Source organism: Stegastes partitus, unplaced genomic scaffold (genome assembly GCF_000690725.1).
Source record: "Stegastes partitus isolate 25-593 unplaced genomic scaffold, Stegastes_partitus-1.0.2 Scaffold26, whole genome shotgun sequence".
NCBI classification, from domain to species: domain Eukaryota; kingdom Metazoa; phylum Chordata; class Actinopteri; family Pomacentridae; genus Stegastes; species Stegastes partitus.
Genome location: NW_007577757.1, coordinates 509059 through 536990, shown reverse-complemented (window position 1 = coordinate 536990; position 27932 = coordinate 509059). Strand labels below are relative to the sequence as shown.

The 27932-nt window shown below is 40.7% G+C and overlaps 1 protein-coding gene and 1 long non-coding RNA gene across 2 annotated transcripts in view; one reads left to right on the top strand and one right to left on the bottom strand.

The window, feature by feature from the left end:
- LOC103369019 (uncharacterized) overlaps positions 1-27932 on the top strand; it is a 703792-nt gene that overhangs the window by 241596 nt on the left and 434264 nt on the right. The window lies entirely within an intron of this gene.
- Positions 42-27262, bottom strand: txnrd2.2 (thioredoxin reductase 2, tandem duplicate 2). The gene is made up of 17 exons (XM_008297438.1): positions 27187-27262; positions 25730-25795; positions 25569-25625; positions 25323-25467; positions 24790-24864; positions 23095-23173; positions 22614-22676; positions 22302-22372; positions 18761-18780; positions 18324-18415; positions 18054-18228; positions 9835-9971; positions 5816-5911; positions 5204-5296; positions 3341-3412; positions 2893-2990; positions 42-2396 (listed from the first exon to the last, which is right to left on the bottom strand). Exons 1-17 carry the CDS (start codon positions 27260-27262, stop codon positions 2273-2275), a joined length of 1539 nt encoding a protein of 512 aa, XP_008295660.1. The 3' UTR covers positions 42-2272.

Here is a 27932-nt window from a genome sequence, read left to right as displayed (position 1 = left end):
AAGTATCATTCAGTCATTAATGCAAAACACCGAACACTCAATCAGTTGGACATCATTACTTTAATGGTGACACGTGTCATTACTTTACATATAAATTATGCATAACAAAGCTTTAATGGAAAATTACACTTCTCTATTTACAACTCCTAAAGTTTACGACCAGGTGACATCAGGCCTGCACTCCCCAGTTCTGGGTTTGAGTGCAGGTCATCATTAGCTGGCCGACCTGAAAGTTGAACCCTGACCCCCGTGGAGCACAGCTGAGGTGAACTGAAATGTTGGTGATGAATCAACAGTGAACAAAAATCATTCAAGTTTGACAGACATTTCCTAAAAAAATGTAATACTGACTGATTTGATTTGGTGCATGCGAGCAGCTGCACTGTGTATAAAATAAGAGAGCAACGTGAGATAAAGCAGAAGGGAAGCGGAGGGTAAAAAGCAAACAGACATTACAGTTACACTGATGGCCTCAATGACTTCCCTCACGCTGCCTTGGGCCCACCCTGGGGTCTCTGAAGTGGCTTGTTAAGCACAGGAACACAGACTCAATTACCCCGGGCACCACTCGCTGTTGTGTTGGTTGGCTGGTTGGATGGTTCTGTCCGTCTCCTGGCCCGTCCCACCCCCACCACCACCCCCACCAGCCCCTCTCTACCCAGAGCCCCCCCAAGGCCCCTGCCGTGCAGCGCTGCAGCATGTGAGCCCTCTGTGCTCCGAGTGATAGAGTCAAGCTGTTCCTGCTGAGCGGAGGTCAGGGTCCTTCAGTCAGCACCTCGGCCCTGAACAGAGCACACAGGAATCCCCCTTCCCTCCCTAACCGGGGCTGGAACTCGGCTCTCTCTCCTCCAACTTGGGTCCAAATAAACCTGGTAGCTCTCTCTCTCTCTTTTTCCTCTTACCATCTCCTGGCACGCTGTCACTCCCCTCATCAGAATCATTAATCAGACTGGGCAGATTAGACTTCAAATAAAAATAAACTACACCCAGCAGCCTCCTCTCCGGTCCCTCGATTTCTGCAGCAAGCCTCTTTATTGACAGCCCTCCTCCTCCCTCCTCATCTACTTAATAAACCCAAGATGTCCAATACAGGCAGCAGGTTGAACATTTGAGCACTTTGGCATACTGTGGGGGTCCATTACTGCTTTATTGATATAAATAACTGGCCTTATCTTCAAGGGTGATGACTGTTGAGGGCTACCCTGCCATCCATGTAAACACACAACAGATAACCCTTATCAGTCTGGCACCCATAAAGCAGGCCTGCTCTCCAGCTTCATCCAAAAGCACATATCTTTTATAGGGATTAAAAGGATTAAATGTGCAACCTGAATGTATTCAGGCTTATGTTTTATCCAGTGACTACTTTATCCTGTCTTCCATTCTTGGCTCCCAAAACAGACGAGAACTGGAGGGCAATAGTGCCACCTTTGGGTGAGGTTGAGTAGCACAGCTGTAACAGAGCTTTAGCAGCGGTCTTATCGATAGATTGAGTTCTATGTGTCTGGGATGTGGCATCCACACAGCTTTTGACAGCACGTATTAGTAGCTGAGCTGTATTCTTTCCATGCATGTTGAGGTAAAGGGGTATGGGAGGAAAAGGAAAGGGGTCTGCTGGGCCCAGAACAAGCTGGAGCTCAGTGGCTCTCTGCTGGCTGACTGACAGGCGCCCCGCCGACTATTTGCGTGTGTCCATGGGAAATGGAGCGGTGTCGCTGCGGCGACGGCCCCGGGGCCATCCATCAGTGTCATGGTGGGAGGGTGTATGGTATGTGTCACCTCCAAGACTAATGGACAGGAAGTACAGCCAGAGAAACAACAATATTTGCAGAATATATATTCAGAAGAACGTTCGGGCTCGGTCTACGTTTCACTTACGGTTTCAACAAAACCCCGAGCACAGGCCCTAATCCTGATTGATGATCCTGTTTATTTAAAAGACGCTCACTCTGTGGCTGGGCTCTAACTAACCTGATCCGTAGCTCTGTGCATTATGAACATACGCACTACATGTACGTACATGGAACAACAGCGGTTTTGGTTAACGCACGACATGTCAGTGACATTAACCTGGGCAGCCTGTGATGACCTGCATCACCGGTCTATGATGAGACCTTTTCACGCAGCAGGAGAGCAAAAAAATCCAGCCCAGGGCCATATAAGTGGAGAGGAACGAGGAGAAAAAGCAGGTTAACCCCAGACTAAATTCTTTCTGCCGTCACCCAGGGACCCTGTGTGCTCACTGTGTGTTCAGAGACCGAGGAGCTTAACCTCAGCAGCCGGTGACTGTGGCGTCCAAGCCAGAGCGCTTTGTGATGCTGACCTTGACCACCTCCTCGGCACAGGTTGGGTGGATTCCTACTGTCTGCAGTAGGTGAGAATATGTCGCTCCGCACCTGAGACACACAAACAAGAAATGTTGCTTTTTACTCACAGCAGCTTTGATTATTCCTGTGGCCCCATTATATGAAGTTTATCTCATTAAAATTATCATTTAAACTAAAGCTAAGCCTACTGAGGAGCACATGATGGTAAAACAGTGTTTTTCCAAATCACACATTACTTATTAGGTAATAGGCTGAAGATTTTGTTTGAAAAAGCTCACTGAGCGCATTAGTATTGAGTGTGGAAAAATGAGCACATCCAGATCCTACAGAAGTGTTACACTCCCCACAGGTTGGGGACTTTGAGAGAGTTAAAATACATCAGCTTAACAACAAAGTTACTTGGATGGTTGTTCTATTTGACGCAAATAAAACAGAAACATGTAAATATGATTCAGAATTTATCTGGAAGCTCAGATGCCCCTGTAGCTCATGGCATTCCCAATGTCTGTTCAGTTGCCCTGGTAATTAAGGCAAAAACTAGCTTTTAAAAAGACAACAAACTCACTGGAAGCCCATAGCAAAGCCCTGTGTGACTTCTCCAGCATTTGGACCGGTAAAGTGCAGACCCAGGATCTTCTGATTGCCACCCCGCTCACATATCACCTGAAGAGGCAAAGAAAACAAAACAAAACAAAAAACACAACATAAGCTGAAGCCAAAAAGGTGTTTGCTACACTTACTTTACTGCATCCTGCTTTCTCCTCTGTTTTGCCTTGATGTAATATATTTTCAAACCATTTTTAGATATACTTTTTAGTCTTGTTGGTTGGTAGAGTAGGGAAAGCACAGAATGTCCTTCATGTAACAGTCTAATCCAAATGACTTTCTACAGGTGGAGAGGCAACACTGTTGGCTGAAGAGTATTCACAAATGAATGCAGCTCACATAAAAGGTATTTTATGGCATTTAAATGAAAAGAAAAAAACTCTAAAAGATGCTAAGTTCCACCCTACCTTTATGTAACACTGGCTGGCATCACGCTCTGCGACGGTGAATTCTAGTGGCTTGTAGAAAGCATGGTAGATCTACACGGACACAAACACAGAGGACACATCGTGTAAACAGGACAAATAATAGAACGTGGATTACTGTTTCATTTTTCACATTGTGCCTACAGCCAATCAGGACTTCAGTTTTAAAAGACCCCCTTGTGGATCTTTGCTTTAACCAGCGGAGCTTACTGATGTGCAAATAAAAGCACTGAGGGAATTTCCAGCAGTGATGATGATGATCTCTTCTTGTGTACATTTTGTCAGTGATGCATTCACATTCACAGTAAAAATGATGTAAACAAAAATTTGCTTTTAACAGTGCAACAGAAATAAATCTGAGAGAAGTGATTTATGAAAATGTTAACTGGTAACACTTAAAGTAAAGCACTGTAAAGCACTACAAACAAATTAAATATACAGTTTCATTTATGCAACAGAATAAGAATAAATCAGGTCATAGCCCCAATTCTTCTAAACTATAATTTGTGTTTTAATTAATTAAAATGCAACATAAAGCCTTGTTATTACTGATTCATGTGCAGACTTACAATCTGCCTAAAAGCTGCACGGCGACCTCAGTGTCTGCTTGTGATGCTGAGTGGTTTTCTCAATCCTTACTGAGACGTACGTGTCGTCGTGTGTTTTATTCTACGGGCAAACGTGCCGACACAAGTTGTGAGGGCCATGCAGCTGTCGGGGGGCCGCCGCTGCAGCTCCTCGTCAGATCTCAGCGCGCCTGTCATCACCCCATACACACCTCAATCAGGCCTCCTGCTCGCCCGTCACTCACAGCCAGGAGCTTCAGCTCGTCAGCGAAACCGTTTATCGATGGTGATGTGCAGGTGTTGGTTGGTAATCTGGCACATCATGCACGTACGCAAACAGGTAAAATACAGAGCCGCTTGCTATTGCATTGTATGTGTGTGTGTCAGTGTTTGTCTAGGTGTTACAGGACATTGTGCTTTCTATGTAGGTTGATGGCAGTGACAAGCCTTTAATACTGCCTCTGATACTCTGTTTGCACACGTGTGGCCTATAGCTACTCATATGCTACTGATACAGAAGGTACATATCAAAGTTATAGTAACAACTGTGAGTTAGTGCTGCACTAGTTTGCTACTGTATTAAACAGAATGTGCAATCTCTGGATTAAAAGCACAGTTCTATAAAATGGCATTAAGGGTTTAATCACTGACTTCCACAAACCAAAAAATTTGATTGTAAATGACTTTGTATTTCAAATTTAAAGTTATTTTTTCACCCAAATACTATAGTTTACTGACAAGGCTCAGGTCTAACTAAGGCCTCCTCTTTTATCATACTGCTGCTGCTCATTAGGTTAAAGCACCCAGCAGAGGACAGCTTCTGTAGGAATAATTTAAACACTAACGCACAGACTTTTGTAGTTCAAATTTGAAAAGTTAACCAGATATACTGTGCATTTACCATTATATTTTCTAGTGTTAAAAGCTGAAATAAATTCGTGTTCACATTTAAATATGCCACTATGAGAAAACTATATTAAAAAAAGTCCTTATTTTCTATTGTGTTCTCCCTTAAAGGTGGACGTCCATCCATTAATTTTTTTGTCTAGATCTATATCCACTTTATCCTGTGGAGGGTCATGGGGGGATGGAGCCTATCACAGCTGACTCTGGGCCCAGCACACACTGGATAGGCTGACAGTACATCACAGGGCTAACACAGAGAGACAGACAGCCATGGACATATGAAGGGCTTATAACTCAAAATACTACAATCCCATTCTGGCAATATTTTCACAGCATCTACTGCCTTAAGCTGAATTACAGCAACTAATGTCACCTCTATGCTGTCTTTTCCGTGCCTCTTCTCAGCCTCCTCCTCAGACAGACCTACACAGCCGTACTCGAGAGGAGTGAACACTGTGGTGGGCACCTGTCACACACAAGCACACACAGAATTAACAAATGCATCCACTTAAGTTTCCATCCTGTTCTGGACCTTATTTTGGTCTGAAATTTCTAAAAAAAACAAACAAACAAAAAAACTCATAGAAATAATGACACATTTCAACTGAGTTATATGGTACGAAACTTGTATCCAATAAATATCAGTGTATTGGTCTCCTGCAGGATGAAAACCCAGATAATTATTATAAAACCTTTATAAGAACTTGTTGAAAGATGAATGAGTGCATGTAGGATGATGAAGGATGACGATATTTTGGAAAATGCTGGTGTATTACGTAAGGAGATGTCCTCAAGAGAAGCAGGGAGTGCAGTATGATTGAGGCGGGGAGGTGCGTAAGACACTCCAACCACAAAACAGCAAAATGGTAATATTTTTTTCTCAAATGAGGCACAAAACAATAGGAACAACAAGCCACAAGGTTTTGGAAAGATGGATGAAATTTATCAGCCTCATTGTGTGTGTGTGTGTGTGTGCGTGTCTTACGCTGTCATAGTCCATGAGTTCAGTGCTCTGACCAGCCAGTCTGCGGGCGAGGAGCTTTCCAGCTTTGATGGCTGTTGGGGTCAATTCAGGACGACCCTGAAACAACACAAATTAGAATTTACTTCAGTAGATTTGTACCTGTCACACATTCAAAATCAAAAATATTCATCCCCTTCGTCACATTCTAGTGACGTCAATGTATCACAAAAATTGTGGCCTGTGGTCAAATCAGAGACATTCCAGGAATCATTCCTTAACCGAGCTTTGGTTGACCTGGATGTATGAAATGAAATGAAAAATACTTTATTTATCCCAGAAGGGAAATTCAATTGTATGCTTGAGATTACCGTCTTCCAAGAAAGTTCATTTATTACCAAGCCTCAATTTACACATTGAAAGTACTGCATTCTTCTTCAAGACAATCTGGTATTCTAAAGAAACCATGATGCCAGTTGCAAGGTTAAGTTTAGCCGTAACTGCAACAGCAAGTCACACCAGTAATGTGGCGTCTCCACCTCCATGTTTGACTGCTTGGACAAACAGTCCCACGTTAGTCTCTATAAACCTGACTCACAAAACTCCACACTCTCACCTGCACCAAGAACAGAGTGTGGTGAAGTGTCAGGACATAAATTTCTTGCTTGCTCAGTGTTCTTGTAGTCTGTACAGATACTTCTATTCCTGCCTTCATCAGGTTCTCCTGCAAATCTCTGGCAGTAAAACAAGAGGTTTGTCGCAGCAATAGCTTTGTGATTCCCTTGCAAGAAATGTTGTTATTTCTTCCACGTCCAAAAAGTTTTGCTTCTGTACCATGAGTTGTAAACTCTCCTATGATGCTGCCAACCACATCTCTTGGAACCTGAAGTGTCTTTTTTTAAACCCTTGTCTTGCTGGTGTAATAAAATATTCTCTTGCCTTTTGAGAAAGCTCCTTTATCTTTGTTATGTTTGCTACTCTGCTGGATCACCTGCATCGGCAGGGTTTATATCTTTAGCACAGTGAATCCAGTGAAGTTAAAGTTAGAATTCCTGAAAGTGTAATTTTGCAACAATGTGGTAGCTTCACATACAAGTAAATCATTCTAAAAATGATTAAATGGGGGTTTAAGAATTATAACACATCTGTAATACAAGAAAGTCCTGCAATTTGGAAAGATTTGGATACACGTGCAATGTCAGCTTGATTAAAATCATGTCTTTCAACTCATACAAATATAATTTCTAGAACTCATAGATCATCAGAAAACACACGTGTAAACAAATTCTCATTGAATCATGTTGACTGCAACTGGAAGTATAAAAAAAAAAAAACGTTTCAAAGTTAAATCATTTCTTTGTTGGTCTATTTTCTTTCCAACATTTACTGACAACACACATTAATACTCCACAGAAACACTCTACTACAAACACAGACGAATTGGACCGTGAGTCAGTGACAGACAAATGCGACAAGTGTTAAACACTTAAACCGCCCAGCTCACTAAAAAAAAATAAAAATCTGCTTCTGTGTTTTTGCCTTTATTGTTTTGGACGTCTGCCAAAACAGACAAACATGGAGCTAACTGAGCTGTGCAGGAAACAGTAGGGCTGCAGGGCAATTCTGAAGGCATGACTTAAACCTGTTAAATCACCACCACACATCCTGTTGTCCAAAAACATCTCCTGCACCTCTGCATGTATGTGGCTGTGCGCTCTGGTATTCCAGTAACTGCTTGTACACCGGACAGCATGTGTCATTATAATGCATTTCTTGGCACTCTCTTCTGAGATGAAGAAAAAAAAAAAAAAGAAACAACAAAACAGCAGACAAATTGAGAAGGATATCAACCCTCCTGCTTTTAAATAAAAGGGGGAAAAAAAACCTCTCTGCTGCTGTGAAAAGCTGACAGACAGATTGGGGTGAAGCACGACTCATCAAAGCGAGCTGTCGATCAAAAAGACGCTCTGCGAGTATGTGTGTGTCATGAAGCCTGGGAGGCAGGAAGGAAGCACACAGCTGGTCGTGGTGAAAAAAAAAACAACACTGACATTACATGCAGCAGGTCTAACTAGTATTAACATGGTTGGTTCAGCTTGGAACACACACTTGCCAATTCCAGTAAATATATACTGAGGCAGGTTAGTGCAGCTTAATATTCCGTCTTCAGTCAAGTTGTTACTTGTGGAAAAAAAGTTGTGTACTTGTTCACAAAAAAAACAAGACTTACTTTTAAGATGACTTTTAGCTACTCCATATATTAGACATACTTTTAGTTTCTTTCATCTGCAGCATGGGTCTATGTATATCGTTTCAATCGCAGACTGATTGCAAGGACTATGGCTGGAAACAAATTTAAAGCTGGAGTCAGTGTTCCTGTAAAAGACTGTTGATATTTAGATAGCTTGCATATTTAAATATTCAGCATGTGCCAGATTTACCATCTCACTCCCACTGCCCCTTTCCAACAATCTCCCTCTGCCGTATCTTTATTCTTGAGCATGAACGTGCACAACACATGCAGGACTTTGCACAAACACACAAAAAAAATTCAGCACACACACAGAATGGAGCAACTGGACAATGAGGAGGTGTTCAGTGAATTTAAGAAAGACTGCATTGGGTTAGAATCCCTGTCTCTAACTTTAAGGGAACATCTCATTGTTTTACATGTTGCTGGTTGTTTATTATTGTTGATTATTAGCTGTAGACTGGCACAGTTTCTGACTCAGGAGTTACTCACCTACTTTAGATACAGAGCAAAGCTACTATCTGTGTCTGCATATTTTACATTAATATCTTTTTCCAGATTGTAAGTCTAAGGAAATTATAAAGGACTTCATTTTGTATGTTAAACTGCTGCCTGCTGCCATTTGTTGTAATCATCATACTCATATTATTACATGTAAAAACTGGTGGTCATGTATATATATAGCAGGAGGAGATGCATTTGTCCAGATGTATTTAACAGTTGAGATATCTATGATTACAAATGGAGGAGCGACTGACAAAAATGGACCATAACACAATTTTGCAAGTTTGAAAAGGAAGGTTGTTCATGTAGTGGGACGAAGCAAAGGTGAACAAAAAGTTGGTTTTAAATGGGGAAAAAAAAGACAAAATCTGAGATGCTCTTGAAGGTTCAAGCATTGGACCATAAAATAGAATAACTGCTGTACCACCATAGTCAAGTCTTTTGCTGCACTGATCAAAAAAATCTGATAATAACTGATAAAATGGTATGAAGAATGGCTGAACACTGAATTTTAGACTATCCATGTCTGTGGTTTTACTGTTTTTGTTTATAATTTTGCAAACCTTTGTAATAAAAATTCGTGCTGTTTTGGCTACTACAAGCTCATACTGTACAGACTCACAAACCGGAGTTAAAATAAAGGAAACTTGAGTGATCCCGAGTTATCACCTTCATCCTATGATGCAACATTTCTATCCTGATGGGAATGGTCTCTTCCAGGATGACCACACACTGACTGGGGTCACTGACTGCTTTGATGAATTTGAAAATGATGTGAATCATATGCTTCACAGTCACCAAATCTCCACCCAGTTTAACAACTGTGGGAGATTTTGGATCGACATGTTAGATTGTGCCAAATGAGGGAAACATCTTTTGGAAGAACTGTGTTCGTCTCTCCAGTTGAGAGACTTGGAGAATCTGTACACTGGAGCTGTTCTGCTGTTCAAACATCTCACTAAGACACTTCTTGTATTTCCTTTAATTTGCCACGATCAACTAAAATGTATTCCAATTAAGTAACGATGTGAATATGACAAGACTGAATTGATTTTCAGAGTTATGATGCGTTCATGTTTTTTACTGTTGACATTTCACTGAGCCACCTCGTCAAACTATGACAAACATTTACAGTTCCTGGGAAGGGTGTGGACTTCCAACAACTTTGGCATAGTGCTGATTTTTACAGCCTAATTTAAGACCAATATTTACGTAGCGTGTTTTTCCACTTGTGACTCTTATCAGGGCTGTTTCTGCTGTCACTGTGGCATCTGTTGACAATGCCTACCTCGCTGATGTCACCGAAAGCATAAATGTTTGGCACCGAGGTAGATTCGTCCGCGCCTACAACTATTTTCCCAGTCTCCTTGTTGAGTTGCACGCCAAGCTCATTGAGGCCCAGGGCTTTGGTTTCAGGAGCTCTACCTGAAGTCAAAAGGAGAAAACAACAGAGGGGCAGCATTACAAGACTATTCTGATAAGAGTTGTGGAGGAGAAGAATACATTCTGCTCAGGTTTTATGTCCCACAATGGCTCAGCCAAAATAGCAAAACTCATCCGATTACAAGAGTTATCAAAAGTTAAAAGCTATCCAGACTAAATAAAAATCTATAAGCAAATATTTTAATTTCGTTGTACCTTATGCATGATGACAATAAAAAGCATTCTATTCTATTTGTTGAATCTACTAGTAAATTTACAAAACATTAATTCTGACAATCAGAATAAAAATAATTACCTCTATGTAAGTAATTTATTAAACCACAAGTCTTTGAGTGTCATGCTATCAGCTCTGTGAATGTGTTTTTGATGCTTTGAGCTAAATGTTAACATCAGCATGTGGTCACCGTCTAAGTTTAGCTTCTTCTTAGAATGCCAACATTAGCACAAAGCACAAAACTGAAAAAAACAGAAACGTCAATCATTTTTTTCCTGCTCATTCACCTGAGTACTGGGCAAATTACAATTTTGACTGGATGATGTTTTTAAAATGAATCATACAGGAACCTAAAATGTACCCAGAATAAAAGGGAGGGAGCTGTAAGATGCAAAAACATGATAGACTTTATGTGATTAATATGTGACTATGGGCACTAAATGGCCTGCAGAGTGCTTGTATCAGCAGCTGCTCTGGATTTTAAAGCATTTCAAACTTGGCACTTCCTCAGGCAGCACCGATACTGCCCGAGGACACTGTCGCTTTTCTGACAGTTTATTTTTATCCACTTGGGATGCCTTTTCTGTCAGTTTTATTTTTGTGGAGGCATGATTGTACAAAATTTTAGGCCAATTCATCAAATAGATGGTCAACTTATTTCAGCAACTGGCAGCACAAAAGCAGTTGAACACTAAAGACATGGAAATTTCTCAACTGGGACCTTGAACATCTGTAGCAAACTTTAACAGAAGACACATCCAATAATTGCAGATGTATTTTAGTCTGAACTATAGACTGACAGACCAACTGACTGTGCTTAAGCCAAGCTTAAAAAAAATCTGAACATCTGCTAGTACCAGCATATTAAATATGAGAATTTGCTGCTTTATTCCTGTTTAATATCATTTAAACTGAATGTGTTTGGGTGTTGACTGGACAACAATTAAAAGCTCAAAATTTACAACAGCAGCATCACTGGTTGCTTTAAAATACAAGTGAACCTCTCATTTAGAACCCTAGAAGTTATGAAACAACAACATCTGGTCAGCTGAGAGCTCGAAAGAGAGCAGAAACTGACGAGTAGTTTGGAACGAGGATCCCATCGATCCCACGGGACATCACGAGGTGCAACTTTTGACACTTCCTGGGGAATGGCTGAATGATGCTGTCGACACAGAGTCTCCATGGTGATGGAGCATGGACCACGCGCTCCCCCGTCCTCAACATAGCTCCTCGCAACCTCCCTGGGTAGCATAATAAACACCCGGCCCTGAGATACCCATGTAGATGCTATCGGACAGCAAAAATAACAAACCCCCGAGACCCTTTTTCCTGGCTGGAGTCGAAGAACAACGTCCTATCCCCCCTGTTCTCAGAGCAGGGGGGCTACAGGGACTGGTCTGGTGCTCCACAGCATGTGTGGCTGAACGGGACAGAAAGCCCAGAGAAGGAGGAGAAAGGGGAAGTCAGGCAGTCATTACCAATTCCCCAAAGCAGGACTTCTAAATACTTTCCTGTCTTGTAAGACCCAAACCTTGCAATACAAGTCATTTGTAGTAAATGTTAAAATAAGTATGCTTTTACAATGAATGAAAATTTGCTATTTCCTATTCATTATTTATACATATATTTCTTCACTTATCAGTAGCAATATATCTGGCAGTAATTAGCATGTATGCCTTTATAAACAATATAAATGGTTTGTGACAACTTATAATGGACTTTCATGTCTGTATTTTCATGTGTTTATTGTTAGGACTTAATGCATTAATGTATTATCCCACAAAATGCCTTGACTGAATCCATTGTTAACTACATTATTTGCATTCTCTTCATAAATAAATATATATTTATGGTAGCTGAGTAAACTAGCTGGTGTTGAAGGTAATGAGATGTTAGTGACAGAACAAAAAAGTGGGCCTTAAGCTCTTTCAAAGCATTTTATGAGTTCAAGAATTAAACACTGTAGCTGTGTTCTACAGTGAAGTTCTTATGAATTTTTAATATCTTTTAATCATGTGTATAAACAGTTTATAAGATGAAGTGATCGCCTACGATAGACCATTTAGTTTATGCTGCACACTACTTATAAATGCTAAACCGGATGGGTTAAGATGACGTGGTGCAGATTCAGTTGGTATAGTCTAGCTTCATGTTGAATTCAAGTGCATCTCATAACGGTCTACATCCTGATTCAAGGCTGTACCACTCTGACACAAATGCATTTCTACAGCTTTGATGCTGAGAATTTGTTATAGTCTACGTTGAAAATATTGAATTACATCATTAATTACTCCAAAAATACCAGTATAAGCTTACAAAAACCCACATTGACAGAATCTGGGTGGTAAGTATAGACTTTCTTCTAACATATCAGGCCTTCCTGTACTGCAGGACTGAGCAGTCGGCTCCATTGTACAGCGAGGACACAACAACAGCTGATAAGGGACTCGGTTAGAGCTGGGCCACAGTGATTCAATGAGTAGGCCAATGAGAACAAAGCATGTTGTGACATTAAGAGGAAGCCTCAAGACTGCTAGGCTAATTAGCCACAACAAACCTCCATGAGTTGAAATGAGAGCTGAACACTTATCTGATCAATCAAATGAACAAAGACAAAAGGGAGAGCAATGCGACAGGAGATTATTATTCTTGGGGGAATAGATCATACAGAATGCCAAAAACTGATAATGTGTTTCATTTCAAGCCAAAAAAGATTTTAAGATACAAATTGATAAAAAGCTTGTAAAACAAACTTGTAGCTTCTATGAGTCATAATACTTGTTGAGGGAGTGGAAAACGTCTTGAAAACTTAGTGTGTGACAATCTGGTGTGTTTCAGTATCACAAATTTGCCTATTAAAAATGTGATGTAACCCAAACTTAAACTAAAACATCACTACCATCACTTGTTACTTGTTACTTCTGCCCTCAGCATACTGTTCATTTATCACAGTACTGTACGTCATCCTATTCAGAACTTGTTTTCCCAATGAGCTTTTTACTGTGAGTGGCTGGATCTCACACACACACACACACACCCACACGCACACCCACACCCCCACACACACGCACACCCACACCCACACCCACCCACACGCACACACACACACAATGTTCTGTCAAAGTTTGTCTGTGCTTTTTTCCCTGGCTCAAAGTAGGTGAGGATCTGTTGTTAAAAGGTGATGTCATGTACTTCTTTGTACTAATCCTACTTTCGCAACATTTTAATTGAAATGTGATGACAATTGTGGGGCTGTTGGCTTTTGCTGCCAGCACTTTGAGTCAAATCTGAACAAATCACACTGGCACATTCCTGATAAAGCAGGCTATCTGAGTTTTAGAAGACCTGATATTATGCACATGTGCATCTTCATGTCTGCATATCAAATTTTTTAGGGGGTCTACTAAAATATGTGTACATGCTTTAATGTTAAAAAACATTTGTCTCATACTGTATATTGCTGCAACGCCTCTTCTCACCCTCTGCGTCGTGTCAATCTAATTATTCCTGACGTTTCTTGAGCACGGTGAGCGGACACAGCACAGGACTTCTGGAGAATTTAGAGTTTCTACTGTGTTTGGGCACCGTTGATGGAAAACACATATGTATCAAAGCAGCTCCAAAGTTTGGCAGTGACTACTTAAATTACAACTCTTGTAATTATCAATTATAAAGGTTTGGATGATCAAGAATCTCAGTGGATGGCCTCTCCTTGTAACAGGCATCAGCTTTAAGAGCCGTTTGTTTTCCTGGCACGTGCAGTCGGCACACTGGCAGCGTGGACAGTCTGCACGATCACAAATTTTGGGCTACTCATGGACATCTGCAGAGAGGGCCACACAAAAGAACTTGACTGGATAGCAAAATGTAGCAGAAGCAGCCATGGTGAGAAAATAATGGTGGACTATGAGGCAGCTGTGTATTATTTGATGGTGTGCAAAACTAGATATATGTAGATGGTGCAAGTGTCCTGTTACTTTTTTGTTTGTTTTGTTACTTTTTTGTGTGTGTTTTTTCCGCATTCTGTTCCATCTGTTTTGTGTTTTCGTGCGATAAAATAAGTGCCTGTAGTTTGGACTTTCAGCTTTGTAGGTTTGAACAACTAACCCAAACTCCACCCCCCACTCCGCAAAAAAAACAAAAATAACATGGGCTCTTTAATATTTCTTTTTCTTGTTGTTTCTCTATTTCACACTTTATAGTTATTAATATTTACTGTTCAAAACATTTTTCAGATTCAAATACAAGCTTTCTCCCCTATAAGACTCATCCTAAACACAGACTCAGACAGTAAATACGTAGCTGTACACAAAATGCACTATGCGTTCTATGCAACACACTTGGCATAATAACAGAAACACTTAAACTCAAAGATACACCTTCATTTAATAGTGTTGTATAGTGTTTTTCAGTTAGTATTTGATCTTCAAAGTTAACATTAGTTCTTTATTTTGGAGCTGATATTGAGAGATGTGCAGTAATTTGTATTTCTGGGCCATCAAGTACTGTTTTCTAACTGCACCGCCCACCACAGAGTAACGCAGACAGACAGAGACAAAGACGAGCAACACTCACGGATGTCATTGGTATCTTGTAAAACTGAGACAGGCAAAAAAAAACAACAACTAGGAAATGTTGTTAAATGACATCCTTGAGCACTGTAGAGGGCAGTGAGGAGGAAGACTAATGTATCCACTGTCTGTACATAGACAGGAAACGTGGAAATGTTCTGTTTCCTGGTGTGTTTCTTTCGCCACACCTGGACAGGGGAGCGGCCGTGAGGTCAGGAAGGAGCAGGGGAAAGGTGGAGGGAGGCAGGGCCATGGAGAAGGATGTGGTCGAGTGGTGAGACTGTCCCCCGCTCCCCTCTGGCCTTTAATAACTCCACAGAGACCTGGGACCCCGCCTGGCCTCTAGTGTAAGGTCACAGTAAAGGGAAGTGGCCTTGTACTCATAACTCCTGCATCCACACATCAAAGAGCAGAGGCCACGTCGGTACTGGTTCTCACTAAACTGTATGGGAACAAAAGCTGTCACTGATACACATGCAGGACTCTCAAGGTTCTAGCTTGTTGTGCTAACAAAGATGAAACTCTTATTTTTGCCATTGTAATTTGACAACTTCTGGAAGCCCTCTAAACTACTTTGATATAAAATGAAGGAATTTAAAGCTGTGCCATTTAAGATTTTGAAGTAGATTATGCAAAATGTAATGTGAAAGAAACTAAAAACAAACTGCAGTACAGTGTAGTGCACTGTGAATTGGGAGCAAAACAGTATAAATGCTTTTGCTGAGTCCCGAAATGTCAAAAGTTTGATATCTCACTCTAATGAATATCGGAAATACGAGGGACGCGTCACCAAACACTTGTCAAAACATCTCCTGATGCATACACTCAATGCAAATATCATTCTCACCAGCAGTCTCTTGCTGAGGCGACGTGGGAATTCAGTCACGGGAGGGAAGAACAAACGTCATCTCAGCTGCAGGGTCACACACATCCTCATCGCTGTCACACGCACTGAACAAAGGGACCCTCTTTCCCTCACGCACACACACACTCCAAAATACAGCAAAAACCTTTTAGTCAGATTTTCGGAAGCAAAGTGTTGCCTTTGAAAGCGTTCAGAACAAATAAACCGACGGTTGCGGCCCTGACGGATGTTCCTTCCATTGTTACTCGTTGTGCTGGTGGAACGAGAGAAGTGAAATGATAGCAGAGATAATGAATAGCTGAGAAAGAGGAGGAGGAGGGATGCTAGTAATGGCAGAACAGAGGGCCGCGGGCAGGGATGGCAGTGACAGATGCATGGTTGGTTTCCGCAGGACTGGCATGGGCAGGAAGGCTCGGAGAGAGAGAACAAAGAGGGGAACGTGGTGACCCTGTGCCTGGGTGCATCCTGCCCCGTCCTGCCCTTCTCCAACCAGAGAACCAGAGAGCCAGCGGTAGGCGATTAACACTTCCCCCGGCCATTCCCATCACTCACGCTTTATTACTTTGTTTTCAGCCTTGATTCTTCTACTATCTGCTGACTTTGCACTCTATTTAGGATGAAAATGAAATCGGTGGCAGAGATTACACAGTCACACCAGTGTTTTAGTTCAGGGATATATATCTACATCAGAGGGAAACAATATGGGTGGTGTATTACGCGTAATCCCTGCAAAAGTAGTAACAATAGGGGATAAGGAGTTAATTACTGCCATGCCATTCAGGAATTTAATATCTGGTTTTCAAAAAAAAAAGACTTGTTGTGGCAAGGTAGCTTCATAATTCTAATGTACCCAACTAAATAAGTCAGGTTTGGCATGGCTGAGCTCTTAATTCTTTTAGGGGAAGTCCTACGGTCTTACATCAATTGAAAAAAGTCCAAGTGTTGAGTCAGTGGGGACCACATTAAGTCGCACATCCATATTTTACGCCCTCTATAAACTAAAAGCTTTTTCACACCAGATATGCACCCATGCTGAATGCATCTTCCAACAACTTGCTTCTCTGCGTGTTATTTATGTGCCATGCAGCATGTATTCTAATGATCAAGTTTGTTATATTTTGCTCTCAGTACCTCTTATATGTTTCCATGCTTGGCTCCTATCTACAGTCTGCAGTTCAGCCGCAAAGTTCCTGAATTTTTTATTCTGTGACTTCTAGTCCGGTGGAGCGGTGGTTAGCACCATTGCCTCGCAGCAGGAAGGTCACCGGTTCGCAGCCTGGAATCTTTCTGCATGGAGTTTGCATGTTCTCCCTGTGCAGCGTGTTTTCTCTCCGGGTTCTCCGGCTTCCTCCCACACAGTCCAAAAACATGTTGAGGTTAATTGGTGATTCTAAATTGTCTGTAGGTGTGAATGTGAGTGTGCTTGTTTGTCTGTCTCTAAGTGTAGCCCTGTGATAGACTGGTGACCTGTCCAGGGTGTCCCCTGCCTTCGCCTTAAGTCAGCTGGGATAGGCTCCAGCCCCCGCGACCCTCGTGAGGATTAAGTGGTGTATAGATAATGGATGGGACTTCTAGTCCTAGATAGGTTGCTCATGGCTTCTCAGTTGCAATGAAGAGAGCAGAATATTTTGTGTTTACAGGATCCGTTGACTGCAAACAGCTTGTTTTTGGTAATTCTTTAGAATCAGTAGGGCTGGTCCGAATAGCAATTTCTGTTCTCCGGATATTCGGCCCAATTAATGACAAATATCTCGAATATTTGGGGGTGCCGCGCGGTGGTGGCGGGCGAGTATGCGTTCTGCTGGGGGGAGGGGGAATATTCGGAAATTATAATTGATATCCCGATTCTAGCACAGCGAACGAATAGTCGGCTATTCGGGTCCAGCCCTAATAATCAGCCATGTTAAAAAAAAAAAAGCAATGTTGATGAACTAGCATGATTTTGTTCTTTGAATTGTAGAATTTTCTCAACGTAACTGCCACAAATGATTATTTCATGGGCTGCTGCAGAGTTAAAATCAGACAGTTTTTTTGGGCTGTAATAGGTAGTGTAACTTTAGTGATTATTTTTAAGGGAGACATGTCTTTTAAATCCATTGGCAGGTTTTGGGGTTTAGAGGGTTAATAGTGTCATATTAAAGGTTGGAGGTTGTGCAAGAAATGCCTGACTCGTTCTCATTTTTTCATTGGTTCTGGACTGTGATAGTTAAATGTTTTTAAGTACAGAACAAGTCAAGACTTAGAGTAAAGGTCAATTCTTGAGCTGCCATCTGATGTGCATCGTCGTCTTAAGTGTACAGTTTAAGCATCTCAACACAAGTTTCACTAAGCAACACAACAAGCTTCTACCATTTCAGAGATGCTGTTCCCTTTTTTGAAATTACCCCAAGAAGTCACACACACAAACTCACCAACTGCCCACAACAAAGAGTCGTACGTGTCCTTGTGTTCGTCGCCTGTCTGGGTGTTGGTCCAGGTCACTTGCAGGGCTCCTGAGGAGAGCTTGTCCACTCTCGTTGGGACACACTTCCATGCAAACCTGGTCCCATAGGCTTCCATGTAGTCTGTCACGAGACCGGCCATTTGCTGCATAAACCAAAAGAGAATATTTACCTTTAAACATGACTGACATTACCAACTTCATGTCCAGAATATGCAGACTGTTGCTGAGAAAGCAATACCTGGTCAAAACCCCGGAGGGCGATGCTGCGGACCATCACTGTGGTGTCCAAGCCAATGCCTGTGAGGAAGCCTGCACACTCCAGAGCCACATCTGAGTAATACTAGGCTGAGGATTACAGTTCTTTTCTTGATTTATATGCACAGTAGCACCTGATGTGTGGAGTTGTGTAGCTTAAAAAGAAGGTGAACTCAGGTAAAGTAAGATAACAACTAAATCAGGTTTGGAAAATCATTATGTTTGTCTTATCACGGTGTATATATGGTGCTGCAGATACAGCACTCTCAGTTTAAAAAAAGAGTAAAGAATTATTCAGAAACACTACTTGAAATTGGGTCTGATGCCAATGTTACTTTTTTTATTAAGTGAATTACTTTACACTTTGTCAATTGATTACCTGTGGCTTCATTTACAAGCGCTCTGGCAGACAAAGGATACAGCTAGCTCCAACCACAAGTCTGCAAAACACAAATTACAGAGGAGCTCTTAGCAGAACTAACAATAAAATAAGATACATTTCGTCATTTGTGCAGCACACTGTGGCCAAATAAAACAAAGACAATCCAAAGCTAAAAGCTGAAAATGTTTACTTTAAATCCTAGAATTAGAGAGGTGATGACTTACAAAACTTCATAACCTAAGAAGTGAAGAAGTGCGAAGAAAATGTAGAAAACAGGGACAGTAAAAACTATGTGTATATATACGTGTGTGTGTGTGTGTGGTCCAGGGGAATCACACTTGTAATCCAGCCATGAAATCTGTAGCGTTGAGGAGGGCTAATTGCTAGCATTTAGGCTAATCCCTGCGGATGGGGTGTGCCATGTTCAGGGCTCAAGTCCACACATCAGCACGCTGAGTGAAGCCCGTCACCCACATGGATGAGGCCCTATTCTCCCTCGTTTTTTACCGCTCCAAACCAGACGCTCTTCCCTTTAGGTCTGCTCCATCTGACAGCTCTGGCAGCCTGCAGCACATTCTGCCCTTGTCCATGCTAACACAAACCACTCAAAGCCCCAATAGCCATTTTCCCCTCGTCTGTGTAATGCACAGCAGCACTTAGCACATATTGTGAAGTGGCTTAAAGAAGATTAGGCAAAGAGCTTTAGCTTGATTCTACACTTTCATCACTGAGAAACTGTCTCCTTCCCCCTAAACCTTCTACATCTCCATTGTTTATGACTTTATTTTACAATTGTCTAAAGTCTGTTGAGACACAACACATTTTTTAGCCAAAAGATGATGCTGATTCGAATCACTACAACAATGCTGACATGTCAGGCTATGAATCAAGCAAAATTAGGGTAACGATGTAATACACATACATATAGCGATATGATCATCTGATATTCAGCTTGTTACCCATTATCGGGCAACAACCAAATCCTGATCTAATAAATTGATTGAAAAACGTGCCACTTTGCTGTGATGCAGCTGCCTCTGCCTGTAGTCCCCACTCTATTCTGCCCACAGCTCGATCACATTGGTTACACACTGCGACTAACAGCGTATTAACTGCTGGAAAGGTCATAACATAAATAAAACATAAACATAAACAAAAACATCTCGGTTTGTGTTGGAATTTGTGTAATTCTAAATTTTGATGTAAAGATTTTCATTTTAAGCACAAATGTATATTGGTTATAAGTCTCCTTGATTATTATTAATAATCAGCATTGACTCAGAAAATAAAATCTATCTTTCGACCCCTGAGTAATGTCCCTTTCATCTGCGTTTACAAAATCAGTGTCACAGAGACAGTTGCCAAAAGTTCACAGGCATAAAAGAGTCAAAACTATAAATGTGTTGATTAAAGATGAAAACGAGAAAAAGCCAGGTTGTCTGGTCCATATGTGTAATGTCTCATAGGACACTAGACTCCCATTTGAAGTTAGAAACTGGACAGAGAGCCACCCAACCAACAGAAACTTAATAAAACTCTTGAGACTTGGCCCTTGACAGCAGACTGTCTGTAGCTGCCTGTTGACCTTGGGCAGTTCTTCAAAAGCCGACGCACTGATAAGCACTAGATTCAAACAGTTTTTTGTTTCTGTCCAGCACATGGGTTGATACTGTTGCAAAGGTTTGATGTCGGTCCACCTCACATATCTTTATAACTTGTGTTACTATTGTTTTTGTAAATGAAAGCAAGCGGTCTCCACAGCGTTCTGCGATCATGTTCTTCTCTCTCTTTCCATTTTGGAGTTTCTTATTTTTCAATGGGGATCTTGTAAGTGCTTTGATACCCTGGACAGCAGGGAAGTGATGCTGATGTAATGTGTAGTGTGGTCTTTATCCACGGTACAACACATCACAGAGTTAGATCCTCAACCTAACCTAAACCTACAGTTAAGTTTAAAATCATTCATAGTCATGCCGAATTCGAATTTTGAGTGAATTTTTATTTAACAAGTAACTTTCTTCTGGCTGTAAATGACATAGAAATGGTTCAATTTGGTCACCAACATGTCTAACAAAATATCTTATTGTTTTTCTCACTTGTCATTACCAGCCAGAAGAAATGCTCAAATAAAAATTCACTATGGATCCAAATATGACACGTGTGTGAATAACTGTGGGCTTAACTGTACGTATCCAGTTGTCTCAATGTACTGGTCTATCCTATGACCAGTATCAGAGCCCTGCTGGCACGTGCTCATTGTTTTCCCCTGATATCATGATGATGATGGCAGCCAGCTCTGGACTCTGGCCTCGAGGCCAAATCTGTCATTTAGGTGTGTGTGCGCTCCAAGGTCCATTAAACACCCATCACTCTCCTGTGCCCCCCCCTCCCACACCCGCCCGGCCTGTGGAAACAGCCTCTTGGACCATCACCTGCACAGCTGACGACTCGACGGCACAACATCTCCGGCTCAGGCTACAGAGTGTGGTTACGTTCCCTCATTGAAGAAGCTAATGCTAACCCACAGCTAACGTCTGTCTGCCTGTGGCGATGTTGAGGACTCCACCAACCATCACACTCTTACATCAAAGGACTTCCTGAGCTCAAGTGATCTCTCAGAGGGGATAGTTTAGCTTCATATACAAAACGTGTTATGTAGAACGGGTGAACACTACAGGTGATAGTTTAAGAATGCTTGTGGTGCACTACTTTATTTGTTGATTAATGACTTTGCATTGCCACCAAGTGGTCAAAATGCTGAATACCAGATATACTACAATACACAACACTCACTTTATAACCAAAATAAATGTTTTAATTGTTGGTTCTGGACAAGACAAGCCAACAAGTTACAGTATATCCATTCCCCAAAATACGCAAGAACTAATTATCAGCCAAAACAATCAAAATCTACATTAAAAAAAATAGCATACGTATTTAAAAACCGTTATTAATCCCATATTCCAGGTGCAGACAACTTGGATTCGTATGCAGCTTAAATATCAGAATAATTATTTCCTCTTATCTATCACCGTGAAGCAAACAACCTCCGCAGCCCAGGTACACCACAACCACTAGTCACCATCTGCACAATGTGCCAAGAGGAAACATCAGGGAAGGACCAATTAACCAGGTGATGACAGAAGCTAAATGGCTGGATTAAAGGGCTTGTTCTGTAAAGGTCAGGATGCACGCCGCTAATCTGAATCATGAGGTGAGGACAGGCTGACAGGAAGGGAGAAAAACAAACTGCATGTCACTGATGAATGATTACAGTGCGTGACAGCGGGATGTGCCGTGTCAGCGAGCAAGTTAGTGTAGTGGGTAGAGTGGGGCAATAATACCGCAGAGGTTGGAGGGTCTGTTTCCCTTAAAGCACGCTGTACAGAGGATGATGCCAACAATCCTACATTCAAGGGTGAAATTATTATTTTGGGACCGAAGCTGCAGCCACATTTTTTAACTGTGACATTAAAATTAGACTCGGGGGTACTGACTGGATTAAAACTACTTAATATAATAATTTAAATTTCTATGTAGGTGTGTGGGACGATGTTTTACAAAAGAAGGCATCCTTACGTTTTTCCAGGAGACTTTTTTAACCAGAATATGTCGTCGCTAGTGATGCCATGCTCCATCGCTCCAGGGATCTGTAATAACAGTCAAAGCTATGAACCTATCAGTCGACAGATCTATCAATAATGTTAAACAGAATGCAGTTTTCTTTGTAAAAACCTGCTATTTTTAAGGCTTGTGCGTGTAATGTAATGCTTCCAAACTGTATTCTACCTCACTTCAGGGGCTTCAGTGTCTACAAGGTAACCAACCAACCAATCAAGTAACACACACAAGAGAGAAACATGTCAATGGAATGATAATGCTGGTTTTTACGTGTGTAGGGTACTTGGGTCGTCCACCTGTGGCGATCACAATGTTCTTGGCAGTCAGGATCGTCTGTAAGAGAAGGGAGGGACGTGTGAAGTAACAGCTTTTGTTCATATCCTTCAAAAAACAAGGAAATGTCATATAAAAACAAGTGGTCTCCACAGCATTCTGCATTAAGATGATGATGGAAACTCTTTGGAATCCCTGAAACAAGTAACAGCTCTCTTAGAAGGTGTTTTAGCATTTCACCATTTTTGCTCTTCACTGTAACAATTACTTAGTTAACTTACTTAAATGCAGATTTTAAAATATACTAATGAGAGAAGAAAAAAGTGACACAAAAACATCACCTGGAGGTACAAAAAAAAAAAAAAATTCTAAATATAAATATGTCCAAATTGGCTATAGTAAACAAAGAATATAAAACATGTCTCACAAAGTACACTTTTGACTAAAAGCATTTTAGTAGTGTGAATTAGAAGCCCACCTCTTTCCCTGCTTTAGTTAGCCCTTTAACAGTGTGTTCATCCAACAGACTTCCTTTGATGTTCAGATATTTCACCTTCCTGCACAACAGAAAACAAACAGGTTGCTAATGCAGATTACAAACAGTAATGACACAACATGTTGTCTACTAATCTGGTGAAATACACTGAAACGAGGCTGTGACAGAGCTGCATACTAGCCTGATATCATGTGATCTGTTACTAGATACTCTCTGCATGTTTCATCATTCTGTCTTCTTCTTTTCCCAGCAGGAGGATAGAGGATGCAGATCACAGTTGAGCTATATCTCTTTGTGGATTAGTTTTACAAATACTACGTATCTGTTGCAGGAGCGATTTCAGCAGTTCCTTTGGACTGTGTCATTAAATTCAACCTTGGTCCTTATATGAAACTGACTTTGACTTTGTTTTAAAGGTAGAGTCAGTGATTGTGATCCAATACACTTTTTTCTGCTATTATCTCCTCACAGTCCACTGCTAATTCTATGTTTAAAAAAATTAAAACGTTTAGTGCTGATACACAGCTCTGTCTCCGTAAATGAGAAACAAACAAGGGGTTTAGAGTGATCTACACAACACTGTTCCATTGCGTCCTGTGCACATTCAAGCTCATGCACAGGATACGGGAGAGAGGAGGGGAAATGTGGAGGGGACAGTGGAAGGTACATCTGTCACATGTTAACCATCTAAATACGTCAACTAGCCAAATGTTAACTGTCTCTAGACTCCACCTTTAAATGTTTTTAAACTCAGCACAAAGCGAGCTGTACTGTTGCATGAATAGATTGTAATTTAATAGCACTGGAGCATAAAACATTCTCAGTCAGTAAGAGGATAACAAATTCTAAAGTCAGACTCATGTGCTGAGCTGATAAATATTGCTCATACCAACATAACTTTATTGTTTGCAGAAAAATCTAATTAAATTAATACTGAATGTTTATTTAACATCTCCTCTCACTTAGTACTGCCTTTGTAATGAATAGAATTGGTGTAACAACTGGCTGGCTTGCTCTGTGGTTAACAATGCCTCCCTGCTGTTGTGAAGGCACAGGCTCATTTGGCTACTTGTTAATAAAAAATCACTACAAAGCATTACTAACATTCTGAGTCCAAGGAAATGACCTCATTGAATTGAAAACATTTAGGCTTGGGCACATTTTCACAGAGGTTAACACCTGTTTGCCCTCCAGCCAGTCACTCTATCAACATGTGGTCGTTGACAATCAATCCTTCAGCTGTGTGGAACAGAAATGTACTGCCTTCAGCAATATCATGCCATGAAAATAGAAAAAATGGAAGTAAAACAGGCTGGAATATAAATATTTATGACTGTCTTATGGAAACTCTGCTTCTTTGCAAGCATATAATGAAAAATAATAGAAAAAAATACAACAGGAATGGATGAAGAGCTAAATGGTAAGTGGGGGGGACACACGTTATATCTGCTGTACACAGCAATCATTGTACACAGTCTAAAAGTGTACACATTTTTTTTGACCATTTTTTTTCAAAAATGTACAATTACTTAAACATTTTACTGAACCAACCCTCACATTAAATGGGAGGGGTTCTTCACTTTTTACCTCCCACATTAGTGTGCCTAAATAAAATTACCTGAATGAAATATCATCACTGACATCAATGATGACGTAAGAAAATCTGCTGTCACTTACTTGTCCTGGAGCTGAACTCTGTGACCCCAGTTCAGAGACCTGACGTGGTTCTGAACAGCCTCTGCCATGGTGGGCCTAGAAAACACACCAGAGGTAATACTGTAAACATACACTTTTCATAAACACTATGCAGGCAGGAAAATAAAAGAAGCACAAACACTGACTTCCTGGGTCTAAAACCTAAAAGAAAAAAAGTAATGTTTGTTTAAAGATTTGTCTTTTTAAAAACGTGGGCCAAAACTGGCAAACTACACTTTACAAATGACCATTAAAGCCTAAATACTATAAACTAGGCTGGAAGAAAAGACAAGTAAAACAGTCCATGTCCCTGCAGAAGATTGGAATCACATTAAACTCACCAAGAGTGAATTTTCTCACCTCCATCAATGAGAATGTCTTACTGCAATTTCATCACTAGATGGCGGTGTTGAGCTACAAATTTTCTGTACTTCTAGCGTTTAACCGTGGGGATTACGCCTGTCTTCAAATAAGGAAACGCTGCCATACAGTAGTTAAGCCTGGGTTAGACCTACCAGTCATGGCAGACTGTTCCTGAGATCTGCCAGCCGTACTTCTTAGCATCTTTAACTGCAGTGCCAAGTAGAGCAGCCTGATGCATGAGCTTCTTCGGAATGCAGCCAACATTGACACACGTACCACCAAGACCCCACTTGGTGCCTGTTTGGAAAAGCATTTTTCAAATATACTCAAAAATTTTACTGTTGAATTTTGTCCGGTGGAAACAACAGTTGAAGCATGTTCTTCAAAATGTATTTTACCTTTCGCAGATGGCTCCACATAATCTAAAACGGCAACTTTCTGTCCCAACTGTGCGGCTGTAAAACAGGTGTATATATAGTTAGTGTGTTACTAAATAAAAATGAGTAAGCATTAGCATAAGTCATCCAAACAAGAAGAAATAACAGGTAAAAGATCTCACCTTCTTTGGAACAGGCAAGGCCTCCTGATCCACCACCGATGACCACCAGGTCATAGTCATACTTCCCTGTATGAGAATATTGAATAATGAATACTGGGGATTAATAATTAATCAATTTCAAATTAAAATCTCAGTTTGATGTGATGCAATTAGCATACCGCAACAGGTGCAACTTAGGACATACATTAATTTCTTTTATTTTCTTTCTTTTTTTTTTTAATATTACTTTATCTTTCTTGATTGCAGAATGTGCAAAAGATGTTTCAGTTTCAGTGACCGTTCAGAGTAAGGTCCTGTTATAATGACCTTTTCAGATGTTTTCTATAATATTGCCTCATTGGGGTTATTAAATCTATTGTCTTGACTATTATGATTGTTTTATTCATTTAACTTAACACAGTCTGGGCTGTGGCAAAAACCGTTCTATTACCTATGCCATAAAAAAAATGTAATGAATACAAGTTTGAAGTAATTTATACCTTTGCATTAGAATATAGAGCAGTGATTGTTTTGGTGGTGCCTAATTACACAATAAATATTGAACTGAAGCATTAAAAAGATTTTGAAAAAAACATATATTTCCCCTCAAATCTTTTAACCCTAATGAATACTAGACACATTGAAATTAATTTTTATAGTACCGTTATGGATCTGTTATTGTTACATGTACCTAAAGTATAAAGAATGATTGTCTTCCTCTTACAGCATTTGGTATAATCAGCATTTAGTGAGCTCTACAATCTGGGGAGAAGAGAACAGACACCAAACTCCACAACTCAGCCAACAGTTTGCTAGTTAATTTGGGCTTATTTAAGTATAAAATAACACAGTAACATGTTATGAAGAGAGTTTAGGAAGCACTCTTTGCTTTATCTTACAACACACTGTACTTAATTTAAGCTAACTTATTTAAACTTTAGGAATACGTTATCTTGTTATTTTTGCCATATTATCCCCCTAAACACAGAAGGCTGTAGCTGACATTAAATTTGAGAAGAATAAAAGCTGTCACTTCTTCAGGCTGCAGCAAACTTGGTGGAGTTTGTTTTAGGTAGACGTTTTCACCAAACAGCATCGTTGTTTATCAGCACAACTTTACAAAGTTCTATCTATTGCCAAGTAATGAACAGGAAACACATTAACAAGTCTGCATGTCCAGCTGTTGAGCAGCTGTTTGACGGTAACCAGTTCGGTGGTTGTCTGGACTGACAGAACTAACGCAACTATAATGTGACCAGGGGCGGAGAAAAATGTGTTTTCGTGTTTAGTTGACTAATTGGAGTGAAGAGGACACAGAGTCAGAGGAAGTACCAGCAGCTGACCAGATAAACAGAAGCTCCTCTCAGCTCCTGCAGCGTTTGAGGCGTAATTAACGAACAGAAACATTTCCAATTGCTAACTTCACTGAATTTAGCTTTCTAACTCTACACAAATACATTTTATTAATTCAATACTACCTGTCAGGTTTCTTGAAAGAACACTAAAACAATTAGTCCTTTTCCACCGGTGTCTGCCTCTACAGAGGGCCGCCATGTTGTTATTATGAAAGGACCCAGGACGGAACTACGGTGCCCGCAAGGTGCCTGAAAAAAAATACGCGAAATTAAATTGCCATTTATCGACCAGTGGCGTCGTTATTAATTATTGATTGAAAATGTTTTTTGAAGACAAAAATGAATTAACAAAAAGATTATAGATTTAAAAACACAAAAAATAAAATTATTTAGTTGATTCTGGGCAATTTAAATGGTCAGACCCCAACTTATGTTGAATAAAATGCATTAATTAAAATAAAAAGTATTTCCACATGATTTTAGCTGTACCTCATCATAACTAAGATGAATTCCAAGACACAGTTTGAGAATCACTTATACGGCCACCTGCGTTCACTGTGATATTAAAGCTGAACCTGGGTTAAGCCCAGAAAGAATGGGGTGAGCTCACTTTTCCTAAAGCACAGTGTCTCACAATTTTATATTGTTTTTACTTTGAATGACTCGACAAAGATGGAATTATCAGGTTAAAATGTAAACACTGCTGGTCTGAGCTAAGTCCTTATAGTGTCATGATTCAAACAACAGGCTGCAGGGTGGAGCAGTTGGTAGCACTGTTGCCTCGCAGCAAGAAGGTTGCAGGTTCGCGTCCCGGTGGGGGCACCAGAATCTTTCTGCGTGGAGTTTGCATGTTCTCCCTGTGCAGCGTG